General features: G+C 40.2%; 1 protein-coding gene across 35 annotated transcripts in view; it reads left to right on the top strand.

Annotated features, from left to right (window-relative positions):
* RIMS2 (regulating synaptic membrane exocytosis 2) overlaps positions 1 to 22724 on the top strand; it is a 433065-nt gene that overhangs the window by 58253 nt on the left and 352088 nt on the right. For 30 of the 35 annotated variants that reach the window (XM_048508154.1, XM_048508146.1, XM_048508164.1 and 27 more), the window contains 2 exons: positions 4702 to 4912; positions 16145 to 16156. In XM_048508154.1, coding sequence (XP_048364111.1) covers positions 4702 to 4912; positions 16145 to 16156 — 223 coding nt within the window. The remainder of the gene's footprint in view (positions 1 to 4701; positions 4913 to 16144; positions 16157 to 22724) is intronic. The other 5 variants (XM_048508147.1, XM_048508163.1, XM_048508167.1 and 2 more) reach the window with 1 other exon arrangement.

Raw genomic sequence — 22724 nt, 5'->3', positions numbered from 1 at the left:
AATTGATTAAATCAATCCCATGACTTCACAAAAAGGTGACTGCTTTGTTATTACAGTTGTTACAGCATTCACGTGTCTTTGACTAACTCTTAACTTGCTTTTGTTGACCTTTGAGTATGATTTGTAAACATACATCCAGTTGTCTTTGAGAGCTTGTTTGTCTTGCCCATTGCCTTCCATAAGACAGGAAGTTTCTGTTTAGATATTTGTAGGCTGGGTAAGAATTTTCATGTAGTAGAAGAGTAGTAACCTCCCCTTTCTCCACTGTGCCGATAATTTCACATGTGGTGTGGAGGCTCTGGGTAGATGCCCTGTTGTGCTGATACCTTATTCACATGCAGAGATCATTGGCACTGGGTGCATGTACAGTTTGTAGAATGCCTAACTTACAGATGATGTTAATTGTTTAGCGGAAGAGAGGCGAGTTTCACCAGCTTAGTAAATATTTGAAGTGAGCCAATGTATCTATAGTTAGTAGCTACTATATCATTGTGAATGGAATGTAACAGATCCACCTTGAGTCTCTGTGAAAAACATGGGCTATAAATTAAGTAAACAAACAAACAAATCCTCACTACATAGTCTGACATCCTGGCTATGAAGTAGTGTATAGTATAGCCTATTTTCCGTATTGCTGTGTTTCCTATCGGTGCCTCCCCCCAAGATTTTAGATGGAGTCCTAAACGTAGAAATAATTATAATTTGTGTCACTAAAGTCATTATATCATCAACTGTAGGATAGAATAGAGCAACAACAGACAGAACTTTAAGCATAGCATTTAGTTGGGAGTCTGAAGCACAAGAATTTTTAATTCGCTTCACTACCATCATTGCATCACCAGCTGTGGTAGTGCAGGGCATGAGCGGAGAAAGTTTCAAGTATAGTTAACTCATAGGTCACTTCTTTTTTCTCTCCTGTCACACATACACAGCTCAGAACAGTGTAAGATTAGATGATGGAGTGGTAAACACCCTTGATCCCTGCCTATGCCAGCACACCCAGCATTGTCCATGCTTATTTCCTATTCATTAAAAAGGAAAGCCACCAAGTAAGAACAATCCAGTTGCAGCAGTAAAAGGATACAAGTTAGTTAATAATTGAATACTCTCATGAATGTTGTAAACCATGTGGAATGAACTCATTCTTATCATGATACTGTAATGTCCTGGGGTGTTATATTTCTGAGCTAAAGTAGACTCGTCTATTATTTGGCACTTGTTTATTTTTGTCACGTGCAATGAAGTTTAACAGAAAGTTAATTCAGCATCTACTATTATGGGCAATATTTTCTGTGTAATACAATATCTTTTGAAACGTGCTTGGCTAGAGATGAGAAGGCCTAGATAAATCAGTCTCTCTCTCTCTCTCTCTCCCCCCCCCCAAACTTTTTCACATTTTCTAGTAAAAAACTGTTAGGAGATTTTCCTTTTTGGAACGAGTGAAATAGTTTTTAAGGCAAAGTTTTACTCATTCAAGGGTGTACTATGAAGATTTTAATGTAGTGCAATCTGCACTATTATTTTATTATTTTATTTATTTATTATTTTGATTTTTATACTGCCCTCTCCTTTCCCAGGCTTGGGGGCAGCTCCCTCTCCTATCATTCCCTGCCATGCTGTTTGCAGCTCTTTTAAAGGTAGCAGCAGGAGGTAGTGGTTCCAGTGCCTTCTCCAGCCTGCCTGTTTCTTTGTTTGAGCAGACACGACACCAGAGAGGAGACACTAGGTAGATGACATCATGTGAGACAGCAGATAGGTAGCAAGATGTAACCAAACATACAGTAATGTAGATGTGTAACAGGAAAGAAAGGAGATCTTGTTTTATCTCCTTGTAACCCTCCCTTATAGTTAGTAAACTAATTTATACAAAAAGCAACTGAGAATCTGTCTCTTCTGTTCTACTCTGCTAATACACACACACACACACACAAAATGTTATGATAGGAGAGGCAGGGGAGAGTGAGGTTGTGGGCCTGATAGCACGGTTGGGACTGGTTAACACAGTTTGAACTGACATCTTCAGTTGTAAGCGTAGCAGAACATTTTGGTCTTACATGCCCTGTGGAATTGACTTATATCCCACAGGGCCTTAATGTCCACTTGGAGGGAGTTCCAACAAACAGGAACCAGTGCTGAAAAGGCTCTGGTTCTGGTGGAAGTCAGTTGTACGTCTTTGGGGCCATGGGCCACCAGTAAATTGTGGTTGGAACATCAGCAGGTCCTCCATGGGTGATATGGGGAGATGCGGTCCTGAAGATATGACAGTCCCAGGCCACTCACAGCCTTAAAGTTTAGAACCAAAACCTTGAAAACAATCCAGAATTCAACTGGTAATGAGTGCAGCCAGTTGAGCACAGGTCTAATATGCTCTCTCGCTGGTGTTCCAGTGAGTACTCTCGTGGCTGCATTCTGAACCAGTTGCAGTTTCCAGAGCAGTCTCAAGGGGAGCAGTCTCTCAGTGTAGAGTGAGTTACGTTAATCTAGCCTGGGGTGGCAGTCGCATGGATCACTGTGGCAGGATCTGTACAAGACAGATAGGAGGCCAGCTGCCACCCACTTTTGTTCCATTTGTGGTCAAGCCGTCTTCCAACCTGCTTCATTCCCCCATCTGTAAATCATGGTGCTAAATAAGCTCTACTAGAAGGGAGAGGACAGATAGGAGGGAGTATTACAACTGTCTAGGTTGTTTTGGAATTTTGGAGGTAAGCAGCGTGGATGGTATGTTAACAAGATACCTATCCCCCTATTATTCCTAAACCAGGTACATTCTTGGCATCAGTTTCAGAGGGTAGTCATGTTGACTTGCTGTAGAAGACATGAATTCGACTCTAGCAGTACCTTAGCAACCGGCAAGATTTTTTGGCTTTAAGCTTTTGAGAGTCAAAACTCATTTCCTCAGATTTGATAGAAGTATCTAATGAAGAAGCTTTTGCTCTTGATAGCTTATTAACCCCGCCCCCCCATCTTATTGCTCTCTATGCTGCTAGTAGTCTCAGTTTTTGAAATTAGATCTCTATTTGACCAAACATCTCGATAGTGCAATGGACATTCATTAGACTACTGCAACTCTTTCTTCAACCATTAAACCTAGTCTGACCCTGCAATTAGTCCAGTGATTATTGTCCCCAGGTTTCCCTACTAGGTCTGAATGATACATTCTAGGTTGGTTTCTCATAATGAATTAAAAAATGCTTTACTGACTTGGCATTCAGCAAAGCACATTTAGGTTAAAAAGGGTTTTGGCAAGAAAATAAATGTAACTGAGCTTCCACGAATCCCTTTTATCTTTATCTGGCCAATCTGATCCACCACCATTTCTCACCTTGCCTGGTATCCATTTAATGTTGGTACCCTCTCTTCCTCCACCTTCTCATCAAAAATATCAGCAGTTGCTCAAAGGCTTTGTGCGGTGGTTCAAAACTGAAAACTATCATTTTTGATTGTGCCCACTCTTGATCCTATGCAGATCTTTTAACATTGTTGTAACATGCTCATTACAATAAATTCCATTGAACCATTTAGCTACCTGTTCTGAACCAATTGAAATTTCCACATACTTTTAAAAGGCACCTGCCCATGTAGTATAGTTATCAAGCTTTTACGGCATAGGTAAAGTGTGTTGAGATCATTCCAAGACTGACTGCAGCTGGTAAAACGATTAGTTGAAAAGCAATGATGCAGCCCATGGATGCCATTTGTGTGTCCAAAAGCAGGGCTGGATCTAGGAACACCCTCTTGTTATGAAGCTGACTTTAATCTCCCTTGAGCATGTCTGGAGAGACAGGATAGAAATGTCTTAGATCAAATGCAACCTTGTTCAGTAGAGGTTAAACACCATTTCCATAGTCAGATGTACTATCCGCCAATTGTACCTCTCCTATCTGGACTGAATTTCAATTAGCGAATCCCCCTTTGGCCTTCCATAACAATAGTATTGTTTTCCTAGAACAGTGGTGGTGAACCTATGGCACTCCAGATGTTCATGGACTACAATTCCCACCAGCCCCTGCCAACATGGCCAATTGGCCATGCTGGCAGGGGCTGATGGGAATTGTAGTCCATGAACATCTAGAGTGCCATAGGTTCACCACCATGGTCCTAGAAGATTATACACTGAGTTGCCAGCTGGGCTGGAGTGGTGTATGCATCCCTGGATGTCAGCCATCAATTGAATGTGTGTTGAATCTCAATCTCTCAGTCTGAAACACTTACAGTGGAATCGTTGCCATTTGATACATTATTCAATTCAGTTGAACTATTGTAATTCAAATAGCCTCTAGCTATTCCCCATACAGAGATGTCATGTGTGCTTTAACACAGATCGGTTGATTGGTTAAAACAAAAGAGCGGCTGCGACTTACCGCGGCCGCCATTGCTGGTGGGGAAGGGACAGCCTCCTAGGTGGCTGCCGCCCTCCCCATTGCCTCGCGAGCTCCCAACAGCTCGCGAGGTTTCTGGCTTCTGTGCCGCGCGGGGACAAAAGCCTCCAGGGAGCCAGGCAGTGACGCCTGGCGCCCTGACGTCACTGGAGGAGGTGGGGTCAGGCAGCCTATTTTAGGCTGGTCCTGGCCTAAGCCCTCCCCATTTTGCCGGAGCGAACACGTGTTGATTGGTTAAAACAAATAATTAAATCAATATAAAGTCACCTATTTTCTTATTCTTAATTAATTTTTATAACTGTCTTGTTATTTTCTTCTACAGGAAATTACATCAACAGTTTGAAATGTATAAAGAGCAGGTGAAAAAGATGGGTGAAGAATCACAGCAGCAGCTGGAGCAGAAGGGTGATGCTCCAACCTGTGGTATTTGCCACAAAACAAAATTTGCCGACGGCTGTGGCCATAATTGTTCATATTGCCAAACGAAATTCTGTGCACGTTGTGGGGGAAGAGTGTCTTTACGCTCAAGCAAGGTGAGAAATTTTTTTTACAATGAATGTCTGTGAGCTTTCATTCGGATGTTGTTTAATGTTACCTTTAATTCTTGACATTAAATGTTACATACATACTGTGCTTCATAAAGTTAAGATCTTTGTAAGTAGAAAAATTCTTGCTAATAGATGATCTTAACCCTATTTCATTATTCTAGAGCAGTGGTGGCGAACCTTTGGCACTCCAGATATTATGGACTACAATTCCCATCAGCCCCTACAATTGGCCATGCTGGCAGGGGCTGATGGGAATTGCAGTCCATAACATCTGGAGTGCCAAAGGTTCGCCACCACGGCTCTAGTGCCACCTACAGTGCAGTCCCATTGAAATAGACTTCAACAGGACTTAAACTCTCCTTAGGATCGTGCTGTTAAAGTACTTCAATAGGCCTGGTTAGGATCTACAAATATTTTCCTTTTTGCTCTTTAATACATCTTCACTCTCTAATAAATTCTGTTGAGACAGGCTGATGTATGGGAGACCCACTTTCAAACTCTTGCTGAGCCTTGGGGAAAATTTATTGTTGAGCCTTTGTGCATAAAAAATTACATAGAAATGGGTTAAAAATAAAACAGAGTCAGAATTCCTATTCGTGGAATACTAGAGGTAGATGTTTCATGCTTCTCAAAATTCTCTTAAAGTCAAGGCAAATTTACAAATGAATGCAAAAAAAAGAGAGGAAAAAAACTCCTTTATCATCCCACAAGAATTTTTACCAACTTGCTCACAACCTATGGTCTGGCAAGCGGCTTGTCTAGAATAAATGAGTACTCTGGGAAAATCATTAACTGAAAGTCTGATTCAATGGAAGAAAATTATCTGCTAGTACTAATGTCTAGAACAGGGAATGGCTTCAGAGGCCAGCCTAGGAATTCAGCAATTCCCATCAGCCTCTGTCAGAGCCACACTGGCTACTCCCAATTGGCCAATTGGCCAATTGGCCATGCTGGTAGGGGCTGATGGGAATTGTAGTTCCTGAACATCTGGAGAGCCACAGGTTCCCTACCCCTGGTCTAGAATGTTTGGAAAAACCTTTGGAAATTGACTTTCCTGCATGATTTTGGACAAGTCTGTTAACTTCTACACAATACAAATTAAGAAGTATTTTAAACAGGATTACAAATAACCACTCACTTTGACTAAGAATAAATTTCCCGAACCTGATCAGGTGTTAATCCAGAGCATCCCCAGCATCTGCACATGGTAAAGTTGCTAATTTTCTGATGCTCACTACTGATGAGAATATGGTATTACTTTACACTCATGAATGGCGTCTGATATTATCAACTTTTACCTCCTCTTTGTTTCTTCTACTGTATTGACACATGTGCCAATCAGGAAAAGGGAACAAAGTGTTTGTTCCAGCTCTAGTAGTTGCATCCTCTGACTTTTTTCTTATGAATCTCAATTCAAGGCTTTTCACAGCCTGCTGAACTCTGATCATGTGCTGCTTCTTTAATTTTAATAGCAAACAAGTCGGCACCCATTTCACTTTCCTTTGTTCTAGCTCAAGGAAGCCAGGGAGATTTACCAGAAGCAGCTAGATTGTAATAGGCAAACAGAATAAGAATAAGAATTGGATTTATATCCCCCCTTTGTCTCCTGTAGGTGACTCAAAGGGGCTTACAAACTCCTTTCTCTTCCCCCCTCAAGCAAACACCCTGTGAGATAGGTGGGGCTGAAAGAGCTCAGAAGAACTGTGACTAGCCCAAGGTCACCCAGCTGGCTTGTGTTGGAGTGTACAGGCTATTCTGAATTCCCCAGATAAGCCTCCACAGCTCAAGCGGCAGAGCAGGGAATCAAACCGGGTTCCTCCAGATTAGAGTACACCTGCTGTTAACCACTATGCAACTGCTGCTCCTAGAAGAAGCAGAAGAAGTTGCTCAACAGTTCATGTCCTACCAAGGAAACTGCTGGCTGCATGTGCCATAGTTCCCTGGGTGCTTCTGTGTGGTATTGGAGCGTCCCAGAAGAGCAACAATTACAGTATGTCTTTTAGTCTAATTTGCTGCCCTCACCATTGTTTCATTGTCTTTGTTCTTATATGCTATCCTCTCTTAGTTGGACTTATTCACTCCATCCTTCTCCGCTGTTCATAATACTCTTTACATTTTAATTTGTCCTTCACCTTTCTTTCAAGCATTGCAATCCACGGGAGGTGTGTGTGTGTGCGCAGTTCAGCGACGAAGCTCCCAGGGGGCGGGGTGTGTGCGACTCTCCGGCCGCACGAATTTGGGTCACATGGGGGCCGCAAAATCTCCTGGCCCCTCCCCCTTTCCCCTGCCCCCGCACAGCGGTCCCCCACACTTACTTTAGGAAACCGAGCAGGATGGAGAATAGGCCTTCCTGTTCTGGTGGGAACTACATTTCCCAGGAGACCCTGGGAAATGTAGTTCCCACCAGAATAGGAAGGCCTGTTCTCCAGCCTGCTCGGTTTCCTAAAGTAAGTGGGAATGGGAGTGGGAGTGGGGGGGCGCTACTGCGGGGGGGCGGGGCGCAAAAAAGCCAGAGTGCGCACCGGGCGCACTCTGGCCCAGCTACGCCTCTGGCGCAGTTTCACAGATCTGAGGATGGTGCCGCAGCAGCTGTGCTGATTGTATCCGTAGCACTGTGGGCTCCTGTGGCAGAAGAGTGCTGCCTCAGTTGCAACTTTTGTATTCTGGTACTGTGGAGTCATGTGGTGCCCTACAACAGCCGTATTTGGCCCTTGAACCATGTATAGGGCACTTGTGTTCATGTGCCCTTGCACCACCTCCACAGCTCTTTCACGCCCCGCCCCCCCAATTTGCACTTAGTTTAATTCATTTTCTTCTTCTTTCATTTCCCCTTTTCTGATTATTAATCACTCTTTCCCCACTGTCACCATCCTCCTACTTTTACAACTGGTTGTTTCCTTTTTTTGCCTCTATAGCTCAGCTGCTTTATCTCTCACTTTCTTTCCTTCCTTCCCTTTTCCTTCATCTTTCTCTCTGTTAACTCCCTAATTGTGTTTGCATCTTTTTTCTTTTTTCTTTACTGAAGGCATTGAGGTTCAGTGTGGAAATACCAATTCCAAGAATCACTACGAACATATGTTAAATAAAACATATAAATTCTCCAATGAAGGATTTATTAATTTTTAAAATTCCATTCTTTTTCTAAGCAGGTCCGTGGCAGCCATAGATTCTATTGCATCACATTTTTTCATCATAACCATGTGAGAGAGGTTTGGTTTCAAGAGACGCCTAGGGCGTCTTGTAAGCTTCATGGCTAAGCAGGGATTTGAACCCATAATTCCCTAATTTTCTGACATTTTAACCACTGAATGGGATATTTATTTACTTATTTCATTTGTTTTATAAGCCATCCTTCCCCTCACAGGCTCAGGGCCAGAGGTGGGATCTAGCAGGTTCTCACAGGTTCCCGAGAGTAGATTACTAATTATTTGTGTGTGCCGAGAGGGGGTTACTAATTGGTGATTTTGCCACGTGATTTTTGCCTTAGTTACGCCCCTCCTCTCAGCAGTAGCGCGCAGTCTAGCAGGAGGTGCACCGGCGTGCGTGGCAGCCTGCGCCTGCGTGCATTCGTTTCCCGCGCAAGGAATGGCGCAGCAGCTGCGTCCTTGCCACAGCCTCACCCAGGAATGCCCCACCCCTGGAATGCCCAGCCACGCCCCTGTCGTGCCCCACCCAGCCCCAGTGGCGCTACGCCACAGTTTGAATCCCACCACCATGGGAACCTGTTACTAAAATTTTTGGATCCCACCACTGCTCAGGGCAGCTCCCAACATTTTATAAAACCATAAAATCAGACATCAGCACTTTAAATAACATTTTAAAACTTCATTTAAAACTCCTAAACAATGGCAACAGTTTGTTAAACACAGCTAACTAACCGGTGGCAAAAGGGTGGACCAGATGAAAAATAGCAAAGGGGGAGGTCAAGATGTAAAACTGTCTCAACTATATGCCTAGTCGGAAAAGCTCTGTCTTACAAGCCCTGCAGGTCCTGGTTCTGCATCAGGACCTGGTTCTCACTCGACAGTATTCCACCAGGTTGAGAGCAAGCCAAAACAGCTTTGACCCTGGTTGGTGAGCCAGATGTTCTTTGAGCCAGGGACCACTAGCTGATTTTTATTTGCTGAGTGCAAATAAAGTCTTTGAGGGGCATGTGAAAGAAACGGTCCCATAGATAGGCTGACCCCAAACCATTTAGGGCTCCGAAGGTAGGCACCAGAACCTTGAACTAATTTGGTACTGCATCTGAGCCAATGCAGCTGGTGGAGCATCTGTTGAAGATGTGCCCATCACGAAGTTCCTGTCTTGCTCCTGCATTCTGTACCAGTTGGTGTTTCTGCGGCTCTGTTGTCAAAGAGGCATCAAGGAAAATAACTGAATTCCTGATGGACAAAGCAGCCATTAGTTGTATGCTGTTAAGACTTGGTATTTGGCATTTTTTTAAAATGGTGGTGGAAAAATATTTTAAAAGTTCCCTTTAAATACTGCAGTTTTGCTTTGCATGTCTCATAATCAGGCTCATGTTACATATGAGGATTGCAGTTGTTCTGGCAATTCAGAAGAAATATACAGCTTCTGAGGAGCTAATGTAATATAGTATCAGACTAAGACTAGGCAGATCAAGGTGCAGATCACCACGTGGCTAACAAGAAATATTATGCCTCAGCCTAATCAATAGGATCCTGCTGAGGTTAGGATGGAGGAAGGATTAAGCCGAGCTCCATGAAATAAAAATGGAGTAAAAGCATTACATATGGATTTCTTAATACTAAAATGCAGTAGGTGAAGCAGTCTGAACTTTTATTTTTCTTTTAAAGATAAATGAAAACTATATGGCTTACATTCTAAGATCACAATAATACATTTATACAAAGGGGAGGTCAGCATGAGAGAGTAGTTTATAAATACTCAGACAGAAGTTAGTGTACATTTTTCAATTTGTAATTTGTAAATTGGAAAAGACCTTTTCCAATTTGTAATCTCAGTCATGCAAACCTCCTGTTTTATCCATAATTTGTCAGGATATGAAATTGAAGTTGAAAAATTGTTTAAATGTGTGAGCATGTAGGCTAGTAAAAATTTGTAGATGATAACTTTTATGGACTTCTGAGCAAAGCTAAATTGAAAAAACACCCAAATAGTCTGTGGTTGATTATTCCATGACTAGAGGTGTTATAGGTATCTTATTTACATAAAAAGAAGCCTGAATAGATTGTTTTTATGGATTCTCTAGGCTAGGTTTTTTTGTTGGCAAGTCATAGTGGATTTGTGGCAACTGCCGCAGGGTTTTCAAAGCAAGAGACATTCAGACATGATTTGCCATTCCCTTCCTCTGTCTCACGACCACGGTATTCCTTGGTGATCTCCTATCCAAATACTAGCCAGGCCAGAGCTGAGAGTGGGGGACTGGCCCAAGGTCTCTCAGCAATTTACAGTATTTATTCAGATGTATTCAGATTTTTCACATGTATAGAAAAAATGAGAAACACCATCTCGCTGTACTTTGTCCTGGTATGGTATTTAAAATAAACATTATATGTAGCTAAATATGCCAGTTCATTGTGGTTCTCTGGTTTGCATTATTTTAGATATGGACATGGATACGAACTACTTTCTTATTCTTTCTGTAGAGTAACAGCAGCCTATTGTGAATCATCCAAAATGCCAATACACTGTAATTCCCATGCAATCTGAATAGATAGTTAAAAGTCAAAACATGTTCATGCCCCTCTTGTTTGATTTTGTGGGTGTTACAATAAAAAAGAAAGGGCCCCATAGCCAACAATTCCAAATGTCAGGTTCACTCATGACATCAGAATATGAGGCGGATTCCTCATGGGCCAAAAACAGTGGTGTGAAAACGCTGTAAAATGGTTTAAAACGGTATAAAAGAGTTTACGCCATTTTCACACCGTTTTCACACCACAGTTTTTGGCCCATGCGTAATCTGCCTAGGATTAAAGTGTTTTGAAATTATTTTTAAAGGCAGTACTCCCTTCAAGCATGTTAACTGTTAATGTTTCTAAGGGATAAATCAGACATAGTTTTCAAATGTATCTAATCAGAGATTCAGTTTGTTTGAGGCTAGTATTGTCTGAAGTCTTCTGATAGATAGCTACTTGCTTTAGAAATCTATTGTTGTTTCATAATGGTAGCATTCAGGCAAGAATAATTTGTGATATTAATATGGACCAAGCATGGCCCTGATGGATATGTGACAGAATTATTTCCGATAAATACTTGCTAAAACTTGATTTGGCAGTTGGGGGTCTTTTATAAAAGCCAGACCTTAGAAGTCATGGCAATTTTAGGCAAAGATGATTATAGTGTGATAATTCATATATCTTTTGATAGTTTAAAGCTGAAATAATAATATGTAAATGTAAATATAAATATAGGGAGTTGTTTCAACTTGATCCCAAGGTCAACATTCCTTCTGAAAGAAAAATACTGGTACAGATAAGAACATATGAAGAGCTGTGCTGGATCATATCAATATTCCATCTAATTTAGCATCCTGTCTCACACAGTGACCAGCCAATTACTCTGGTTAGGCTAGTAGCCACAGATAGGCTTGTCTTCCATGAGATGTCTTTTCTATATTAAAAATGCAAGTATGTGTAGAGTGGGGCAACAAATCTACTTGAAGCTCTATCAGGGTTGTACGTACTCAGCAAACAAACAAAAATGAACATGTGTTGATCAGTGTTGTTCCCAGGAAAAGTTGAGTTCTGCCCTGTGCATAAATTATCATAAACTATTTACATATCTTTTTTGTTACTTAATTTATTCTTCAATTTTATCATTGGTAAATTGCATAATATATTCTATACTATGTCTCGCAAAAAGAACTTCAATGCTGAATTAAGCTGCAGGCACTTCCTGGATCTTCTTTGCAGCGGAAGGCCCCACTGCAGTCCTAGTGCTTGTCCAGTTCTCTCCCCCCGCCCCCCAAATTATCCGGTTGCATTTTAGAAGTGATTTTAAGCACTGCTTATGTCAAAAGCTTTATTCTGTGTACTGTTCAGCATAGCATTTTGTTAAAATAGCATTTTTAGTGCATCTAAAATTCACAGAACTTGACTTTTGTGATCATTGTGCCCTGCAGGACTTCTTTAATCAGTGGAAAGACATGACTATCATTTCCACTACTCCAGGCACAAACTGCATTTTTAGCTTTTGCTGAGACAGAGCATAGGGAAAGACAATAAACATTTCAGGGTACTAAATCCTCTTTACAAACTATTGGGAACATTATTCCGCTGTACTGAATAATTCCAATTGGTAAAAATACACAAAGTTCAAGATGCAGATTAAGATGCATTAAACAAAGGTAAAAGCAAATTGAACAACTTAAAACATATAAGTAAAAAATAAAATAATATAATAAATAACAATTACAGAGGCCCCTTCCGCACAGGCAAAATAATGCATTTTCAAACCACTTTCACAACTGTTTGCAAGTGGATTTTGCTATTCCGCACTGCATCAAAGAGCACTGAAAGCAGTTTGAAAGTGCATTATTCTGCATGTGCGGAATGAGCCAGAGTCAGAAAAACATTCAGCTCACGTTAGGAACCAACAGCTGATGCCTGGACCTTAGCACTGCTGATAGGAATTTTTCCACTGACAAGATGATCCTGTCCTTTTTATCTTCTAGAAGAAACCTGACCAAATGGCCTGGAGACTAGTAGGTCAATGCCTTCAGTAATGGCCATATTCTCATTTGCTGCTCCCTTGTATAAAATTCACACAAGAGGAGAATATGTTCTATCATCTCTGGTTCATTTTTGTTACAGGGACAGAACCTTTGATGGTAAGGAAGTCCTTAAAAGCTTCCTTTTAGTAATCCAGACGGTATTTGATACTGTTGGATTGTTAAAGCGTTTAGATACTTCTCTGGACAAACATTTCTGATACCAAACACTGATGGCGAGCAAGAGGAAACGTTTGTAACAGACCATAAATTTGCCAGAGTGATGTCCTTAAGTCTGCATGCAACAGAGTGAATTGCTATATCAGGGCGCATTTGGTAGAGCATATTTGAAGGAAGACGTTTGGTGGTACGTTACAGGCCAACAGTCTGTCTCAACTCAAAACATAACCATCCCATACATAGTATGGAATCATTTCCAAGGCATTAGGAAAAACGATTTTAAGCCAAAGTTTTATGGTTACATTCCAAGCTCTCAACAATAATGGGTTTCACCAGTCTCAAGAAAAGAGTTGCATTTGAGAAACAACATGGGACTTGCAAGAGAGTTCTCAAAATTTTTGCTTGTAATTTGTCTAATTCATATGTCACACCCAGGTTTCAGATATCTGCAGCATATAGTATTTGTGTTTCTACTTTGGCATTTGTGACCTTTAGTGCAAAATGTATATGTTTGCTACCATCATTGAAAAAGAAATTTATAATGGAAGAGTGGACAACTTTAGCATTTCCCTAGTTGAAAATGCTGATTAAAAACTTCTTTAGAAGGTGACAAACATGTATTTCTGTTTTCCCCAATTGAAAATGTTATTCCATCTAGAAGATATGATCACAGATGCTTGGTTTTGTAGTTCTCAAAACTGTGAATTTGTGTCTACAGAGATAACATGCCTCTTGCAAATCTATGTACACAGAATCAATCAATTACCTGTTAAGTGCTAAGTTTCAATAAATTCAGTGAATAGAAGACTGGAATGGAATGGAATGGAACTGCACCAGGAGTTAAATGTGAGGAGGGAGGGGCAAGCACTAAAAATGAAAGTGAAACCTTTTGAGCAGAATGCCCCACAACTTTCATTTATTTAGCCTGAGGTTTATCGTATTATTTTCTCCCTGGAGGAGAAAATCTATAATGACAGCAGGTCATAAAAGAGACCCAGTTTGGGAATATTTTAATTAAGTTACTCTAGCTATAGGTAAGGCAGGCAGGCATGCCTGCCAAATATAAACACTGCAACAAAGAAACACAAGGTCTGGTGTCCCAAATGAAACTGGAGTTAGTTCACTGCAATAATTTCACATCTCTCTCTCTGCTGTTTCTGCACGGGCGGAATACAGCATCCCAGAGACGCTAAAAACAGTGTCCCTGGGGAGGGGTTCGCACAGTCGCCACCGCTGCATCGCAGCAGCGCTGGCCTGACAACCCCCTAGTGGCGCGAAGCCGCTGCTTTCAGGGAGCAAGGTTTTTCGAAAGCAGCGACTTCCAACCACTGCCGTGCGAACAGCAGCAGCTGGAAGGCGCCATTACCCCCCCTTTCCCAAACACCTTACTGTCCCCTCCTGGCTTCCGGCGCGTTGCACAGGCCAGGGGACACGCCCACGTGCCCTGCGACTCTAGAGCTGTTGCGCAGGGCAGGGAGGCGTGTCCCCTGGCCTGTGTGATGTGCCAGATGCCAGGAGGGGACGGTAAGGTATTCGAGGGACGGCGCAGCCTCTGCGCAGGCTGCACCGTCTTCCCCACCACTACCGGGACCGTTCGTGTGAATGGTCCCGGGGGTGTGTGTCGGTGTCATATACGCTGACGCACCCCCCTGAATTTGGCCGTGCGGAAACGGCCTCTCTCTCTCTCTCTCTCTCTCTCTCTCACTCACTCACTCATAGTGTAATCAAACAAGTATTTTTTTTTATATAACTGTAAAACTAATTCAAAAAGTTATTGTTTGAAAAATTAAACCTTCATCTGGTTGGTAGATATCAAGATTATGCCAATAAGGATGAGTTTAAAACCATGTTTAAAACCATGAAAATCTAGTATTACTTACTAGCAATTTAAATCATAATTTAAAGCATGATTTAAATTAATTTGATTTAAATTAAATCCTCCCTAATACTTCATTATTATTACTAATAAGTTTTATATGTTTCTGTTATGTCTTTCTTCTTCATTTATTCCTCATTTATTCCTCAAATCCACAAACCATCAACTCAATTTTTCTGTTTTATGCAAGAAGTCTATCAAAGATTTCCATTTATCCAATAATGTAGCTAAGTCATTTTCTGTTATCAAAGAAGTAAGTTTAGCCATTTCCACCAATCCATTATTTTGTTGTAGGAACAGATAAAGTTTTCCACTTATGCACATTTGATATTCTTACTGCTGCTGTCATATAAAAACAAACAAAATTCCATTTTTCAAAGTGTCTATCCACGAGTCCCCAAAGAAAAGCCTCTGGTTTCATTTGCATTTGCATAGTCTTTAAGATCTTTTGAATTGTTAAATGTACTTGTATTCAAATTTTTTAATCTTTATTTCAAGTCCACCATAAATTATTTAAAAGTCCTTTCCTGATGATGATATTTCCAGCATGTGTTCAAAACATTTTATACATCTTTGCCATTTTTTCTGACAATTAATAAAAATTCTCCTTAAGACTGGAACTTAATGCAAATTTAAGTCTCTTTAATCACATATTCTTTTATTGTTCCATTTGTGTATTATGCCCAAAGATAACGACTCGTGCATTGTTTTACTTGATCTTCTATTTCAAATCTCAACAAGAGTTTATACATTTTAGTAATAACATGATCATCATTTGTACATGGTTTCCTGACACACACCAGTGTCATGATCCCAATTTAGAGTGGGTGTCCCACAGTTAATTTTTAGGACCAGCTCGCATACCATGAGGTCCAATTATATAATTCTACCATCACCTAAAGTTTTGTCCTTAGGTGTGAAATATATGAAAATTTAAATATAATTTGTTAACCTGAATGTTTTCATATGTAAGAAGTTGAGCTTCTGATATTTAATGTTTTATTTGTTAGTGTTTTTAGTTTCACTTCACTTTTAGGTGGATTCCGCATGGGCCAAAAACAGTGGTATGAAAACGGTGTGAAAACGGTGTAAACCCTTTTAAACTGTTTTAAACCATTTTACACCATTTTCACACCGCTGTTGTTGGCCCATGTAGAATCCGCCTTACTCTTAAAGAGAATCGGTTCTGTGTCCTTAATCCACCATGTTCCGTATACCTATAAGGTTTTCGGCAATATTGATATTTTACTGATTTATTAGACTTTATTGCTATGAGCTGTGCTTTTCATTTCTCTTAAGTCATATAGAGATGTTGACAATATATCTTTGTATAGTTTTTACAATTATAACTTCTTTAAAGTCTGTTTACTAATAGCTATTACTGTTTGCTTTCAGAATAGAAGTAACTTTTTCTCTTTGTCTTTTCCTGTTCTTTCTTACTTGCTTTCATGGATATGCTCTCCAGGAGGATAAAGTGGTTAGAACCCCTTTTCTTGTCTGAGATTATTTTTGTTTGTCTTTTATAGTACTGTTTGGTTAGGTTTTATCCTTACTTTATAGAGGTACAGCTTAGTGCTGATTTACAGTGGGTATGTGGTATGAGTGACTGCAGTAAATAAATGTGAATGGGGTATTTACACCCATCAGATTCCTGGGGTATTAAACAGCTACAGTTAACTGTGGTTCCCTTGTGCATGTTCACTGCATGCTCAGAGATCCAAGCTGACCCTTCACACTTTACTGCAGTGAACATCATGTATCTGTGGCACTGTGTAAGCAGCTCTTACTGAAATTAATAGTTCACATTTCTAAAATGATAGCAAAATAGATATTGTTTTTTCAGATAAATTAATTAAAAAGAGATACAACTTTTGGAAATCTATATGATGCATGAAAATCCTATGTCTAGAAAAATATGGCGTTCAGTATGGTTTTATTTTAAAGTTTGCATGTGGTATGTGCACAGTTGTAGTGGGCAAATTTGTACACTAAATAATTAGCTGAGCACTATCTGTTTTTCTCATACTATAGGGTTTGATTATTGCCATGTGCAGTCATATCGGTAGAATCAATCTGATATACCATGGCTATTATAATAGCTTTATTATTATTATATATGGCCAGTTTTTCCCCCAGTTCTAATCTTGAGTCTTAGCAGTTTTGTAAAGACATTGTCACTGTACAGAAAGGACTCATCTTAAAACCTTATGACATGATACAAAAGAGTTCAAGCATCTGTTTAGAGAAAGTAAGGTTATAGACTTTACTGACCATGAAGTTTACAGATTAAATTATATTATTGTTCCCTGCTGCACATATCATACTGACTTTATTGTTAAAGCAAGAACATTATGCATGAAATCTGAAGTATTTTTAAATGTTGATTTCATTTTATTTATTTAAAAGGGAAAAACTATCAGTTCATCAATATTGGTATGAAATATATCCTTAAATATGTAATCAAATAGCATCTAAATGTTTTCCCCCTCCAACTGTAAATTGATAGAAGATGCAAAAGACACAAGGTATTGCAATATGTGCAATATTCTAAAAATTTGGCAGTAGAGTACTTTAACGAAACTGAGCAAGACAATGTGACTATAACAAATTTTGCCTTAAGTCCACAATCTGATATGCAAATACATTTGAAATGAAACTGTTTTGCATAAGAGATCAGCAGCCCAATAAAGGCCTCTAGTGCATTGTATCTGAAGTAACTAGTCAAACGTAACACTGGACTGTTCATTTAGAATCCAGTTGAACTGTTTCAGAATAAGTAATTTGACGACTGCAGTTTTCCATGGGGACATTCCAGATTTTCACCCTATTGCAGCTTGTTGTGTTGTGTTACTTGCTACTATGAAGAGTTTTCCAGATTTAGGAGTTTTTGGCAAAACGTAAAAGCTACCATGGTGGTGGTGGGATGGAGGGTTGCAAGTTATATTACATGCATGGAAACACAGTCATTTGAATCCTCCCTTATCTGATAAATTGTGAACATATTGGATTATACTATAAACCTTTTCTGTAGCTTTCTTATATTGGAGTGAAAAGACTATAAGGCATTGTTAATGTAGCCTTTTGATCTAGGTAGGTCAATGACCAATATTCAGTTGTGACTTACAATAGGCTTTTAAAATAATGCATCACAGTCATTGGGGTGGAAATCCTAGACCCCAGCTCATGGGTGCAGCTGTAGGTTTGCATTTGTGAAGAGAGTAGATTCCTAAAACAAATATTATATGAACAAATATTGCCTTTCACAGTGGCTACATCTGCTGCAACACATCTCAGTTCTATACACTGCTGACTTCTGCAATCAGTGGTACCATCGGAGCAAGACTTTGGGGTAGAAATCTTAGTCCCCAGCTCATGGGTGCAACTATAGTTTGCATTTGAAGCACACATTATTTATCTAAACTGGTACTCACTCTGTAGATTGTGAAGCGTTGTATTTGCAAATCCCAGCAACCAAAAGAACCATGTGACTCTTGTGTGCCTTACACATCTCCCCAAATACAGACAAATAATAATATATAATATAATCCTTTAATTACCAGAGTATCTCTGAGCATGTTGGGTTGTCTTTTCCAACTGCTTGGAGTTTAGCTTTATTGGCCGGCATTCAGCTGTTGTATTCCTAATTCCATCCCTTGATTCAGATGCATATTTTGACCCAACCTCCTATACAAAATCCATTCATCTGTACAACCCTGAAATTGTCATCATAAACAAATAGTGTTACATTTTATATAGTAATGGTGGCATTATTCCGATTTATAAGGAAATTTCTGGAACATTAAGCAGGCGCCATGGGGAATAATGCTCAGAAGAACCACAAGGTAGCATATTGAAAGAGCCACATGTGACTTCTGAGCCATTGAGTGATTATCACTGAACTAAACAATAGGCTCCCATAAAACCATTATATCCAGACTTTAAAATTACCTAGCTACACCATTATCAGGAGTTACTATGGAGTGCCTTAAAGAGAAATATACTTTTATGATGTTGAGAAATAAAATGTTTGGGCTGGAAATTGTGGTTTGCAATTTTTTAGGGAGCTTGATTATGGAAACAAAGCATTGAAATATGTTAGATTTTAAGAAGTTGTGTCTAACGTAACTTAAAAAACCCTTTTTTATTGGTTATACAAAACTTCTAATAAAAAGTTAGCTACCAATTCAAAAACTGTGAGATCAGACTTATTCAACAGGAAAAGTCTACACGAATCAATCATTTCATTAGGTCCCAGGGAAAACACACTGGAATATTTTAGTCTGATTTTTTCAGTCTTAGGGCAACCAAACAATTGATGAATCAAAGTTTCAATTTGTCATTCATTACAAAAACACAGCCTTTTGCTCATTTCTATGTTATTAATTCTGCCACGTAATATAGCAGAGGGAAAGACATAGAAGCGAGAAAGTGTGAGTGCTCTTCTCTGGTTAGAATTTGTTAAAGCGTGCAAGTAATAAGCCATGCTATTTTGATGGAAATGAACTGAAAAGTGTAGAGGTGAATAAGTCTTCCTAGCAGCCCTGGCCAAATTGATCCATTCTCTTTCTAAGAGTCTTTGTCTTAATAAATTATAAGATTCTAAACTGGATAGAAGGTAAAGAGAGTTGAGGGATAAACCAAGTGATTCAATCTTTCTTTCAATTAAAGAAAATCATGAATTAGCCTGGGTGTCAGATAGAAGTAGGTAAACCAGACAATGCTCATTTTGTGCAAAACATAGCCAGAAGTTAAAAGCTCTGGACCAGGCCTTATAAACTAATGAATTTTGACCTAGTGCTAAGCAGAGGGCTGCGTAACTTGAACAAACTCATTTACCAAAAGGTAAACTTGTACAATGTTAGCTGCAAGAGGTTAAGCAGACTGTTGCCACAACTATAAAAATGCATCTTATACTAGGAATCTGAGCATGGCTTTTTTTGTACTGCATTTTAATAATGCTTGCATTTTTATTCTTAAGTAGTCCTTCGGAGCTTAATAAGTTTTAGCCCCAAGTAAGTATTCCTAAAGTTATGGTCATAGACCCTTTATGCATGCAGAGCTTGCCCTGAGACTCTTTGCTCTGCAGCGGGGTTTTTCTGGGGTTTTTTTTCATTTACATAGTATTCCTGCAGAGCCGAGCTGACATTTTGCTGGCCCCTTTCCCCACACTTTCTTCTTGTTTTGTAGCCACCAATGGGGGAAGTTTCCTGCCCCTTTTAGACTGAGGCGTTTTAACAGTTTATCACTCCTGTGATACACTTACATAATTTAAATTGAAGAAATAAAGAAGACCCACCGCTCATCCAGGCCGGAGCAGTGGGCGTAACCTTTGCTTTGTGGGTGGGGAAAGGTTGGGAGGAACAGGAAAACCCAAAGGAAGCTTCATGCATGCTCATTCCCTGCAGAAGGAGACAAAAAGCATAGTGAGTTTTGAAGAGGGGGAAACGTGTGTAATTGAGATTCCAACCTGAAGGGAACGTACACTGAACATGAAGGAGACCACAAGTGTGTAAATGGTTATGTATTCTTAGATACTATATCAGGCTTTTAGGAAATGCTTCCTCATTTCATTTTAGAGCACTGCTGTGTAGCATCATAGTGGCTTCCGCATTATGCATGGGTAGATGTTGTCCTAGGTAGAGGGCATGACCACCTGCAAATGCTAGAGCAAAAAGGTGAGCCAAAGCATTCCTCTCTGTGTTTGGGAGTGCTTTCTTTATGATCAGTGGAGTTTATTGTTTACTATACACATGGAGCATAATGGCATTTATTTCAGTTACATTTGTCTACCTCATAAAAACTGAAGTCTGTTAGATATTTGCAATTCATCTGTTGTGTTTCTGAAACAAGATCAAATTCCTCATAGTGGTCAATCTAAAATTTTCCTGATTTACTTGCAAAATATTTTTAAAAGATTTGTATGTGATTCTTTACAGATCCAACATTATTATTGTTGTTGTTGTTGTTATTTTGATAAGGGGTTGAGAATTCTGTTCTTCCTCGTGTGTATATATAGCTTGCATGCAGGAACTATGTGTGCAGATGCCACCTAGGTTGGTTATGTGCTGGTGTTCAAATTCTGCCACATGATTCTGAATAGTGCTGTTTGCATATTGCCTCAGATGTGATTAGGCAATGATGATTTTGTTAATATGTATATTAATATGTATGTTAGTATGTTAAATAGTTGCTGAGGTCACTGCATAATTAGAAAGTCAACTGATTAGCTATTGGTTAATTTTAGCCCGACATTTCTGGGGGGTCGGAGGGCAGCGTGGGCATGTTTCTTCTCCCTCTGGAGCCTTGGAGGGAAGACAAGGTAAAAAGCACATGCAAACAGGCAGCGCTTGAAAGCAGCACTCTCATGCTGGTGCCCTTCGCACCATGCTGGTGGGAAGACACCACTTTTCAAAAAACACGCTCATGGAGCGTGTTTTGAAAATAGTTTTTTGCACTGTTTGGGGGGGGGTGAGCAGCAGCTGTGCGAACAAGTGCCCCAGGGACGGTGTTTTAACCATCCCTAGGGCGCTGTTTTTGGGCCATGCAGAAGTGGCCTAAAATATTGGAGAACGTACATAGTGATCTAATTGGACCATTAAATTCCTCAGTGGGAGGGGCGAGATATGTGCTGAGTTTTATTGATGCTGCCAGTCGTTTCGCCTATGTGTATCTCATTAAGTCCAAGGACCAAGTACTAGAGATATTTAAGTGCTATGTTGCAGCTGTAAGAAACAAATTTGGCAAAGCCCCACACATTTTATACAGTGACAATGGGACTGAATATTGTAGTCATGAGTTCCAAAGGTACTTGGAAAGCGAAGGCATACAGCATGCCAGATCAGTGAAATATTCCCCCGAGTACAATGGCCAGGCAGAACGATTTAATAGGACTGTGATGGAGACTGCTTGCTGCCTCCTAATTCAGGTGGAATTGCCTGACCCTTGCTGGGGTGAAACAGAAAATACAGCAACTTCTCTGTATAATAGAAGGTTGTGTAGGGCAACAGGGAAAAGAGCCTTTGAAATATGGTACAACAGATTACCAGATTTAAAGTACCTGAAACCTTTCGGGGCAAAAGTCTATACATATGTTCCCAAAGTAGAAAGAGGGAAGCTAGACTCAAAGGCCAAGGTTGGCGTGCTGGTGGGTTACAACCCAAGCTCAAAAGGCTATCGAGTTTTGAATCCTGAAACTTTAAAGGTAGAACCTTTGAATGTTGTTCACATGGATGAAAGCAACATCCTGAGAACAGCCAAACCCGCTGACTCCACAGTAAGGGAACCCAGCCATGATGCTGAGGAAGAGCAGCATTCAGTGAATTGTTCAGTGAGCCACCTACTCTACCCAGAGCACAAATGGAGGCCACCCAGAGTGATGATCTGAGGGCTACCCAGTCAGAAGGGATGTTAGAACAGGCTGTGTCAACTGAAGGACAAACCACCCCTACAGTAAGGAGGTCAACTAGAGAAAACAAAGGAGTAATGCCAAAGAAATACAGTAACGGTGTTTGTTATGCTAGTGTGAAAAGTTAGACTGAACCCAAAAGCTGGGAACAGATGATGCAGTTACCTGCACCTGAGAGAAACAGGTGGATGGAAGCAGTTAAAGATGAACTGAATTCTTTGAAGCAGAATGACACTTGGGCATTGACCAACCACCAGGCAGAAAAGCAGTGGAATGCAAATGGGTGTTTAAGATTAAACACAACGCAGATGGAAATGTGGAAAAATACAAAGCCCGCTTAGTGGCAAAAGGATTCACTCAAAAACCTAGATTTGACTATGCTAAGACTTTCGTACCAGTTGTTAGTGACACAGCTATCAGAACACAGTTGAGCATTGCAGTCTCAAGAGGGATGCGTGTAGAACATCTGGGAATTAAAACTGCTTTTCTTAATGGAGAATTATTGGAAGAAATCTATGTGGAATTGCCTCAAGGGATACCACAACCCAAGAATGGACTGCTTGTATGTAAGCTAAAGAAAAGCCTGTTTGGGTTATAGCAGGCAGTTAGATCCTGGAATGAGACTCTGACAGCACTACTC

Source organism: Sphaerodactylus townsendi, linkage group LG09 (genome assembly GCF_021028975.2).
Source record: "Sphaerodactylus townsendi isolate TG3544 linkage group LG09, MPM_Stown_v2.3, whole genome shotgun sequence".
NCBI lineage: Eukaryota > Metazoa > Chordata > Lepidosauria > Squamata > Sphaerodactylidae > Sphaerodactylus > Sphaerodactylus townsendi.
Note: the sequence above shows the minus strand (reverse complement) of the source record. Positions and strands in the feature narration are given on the sequence as shown.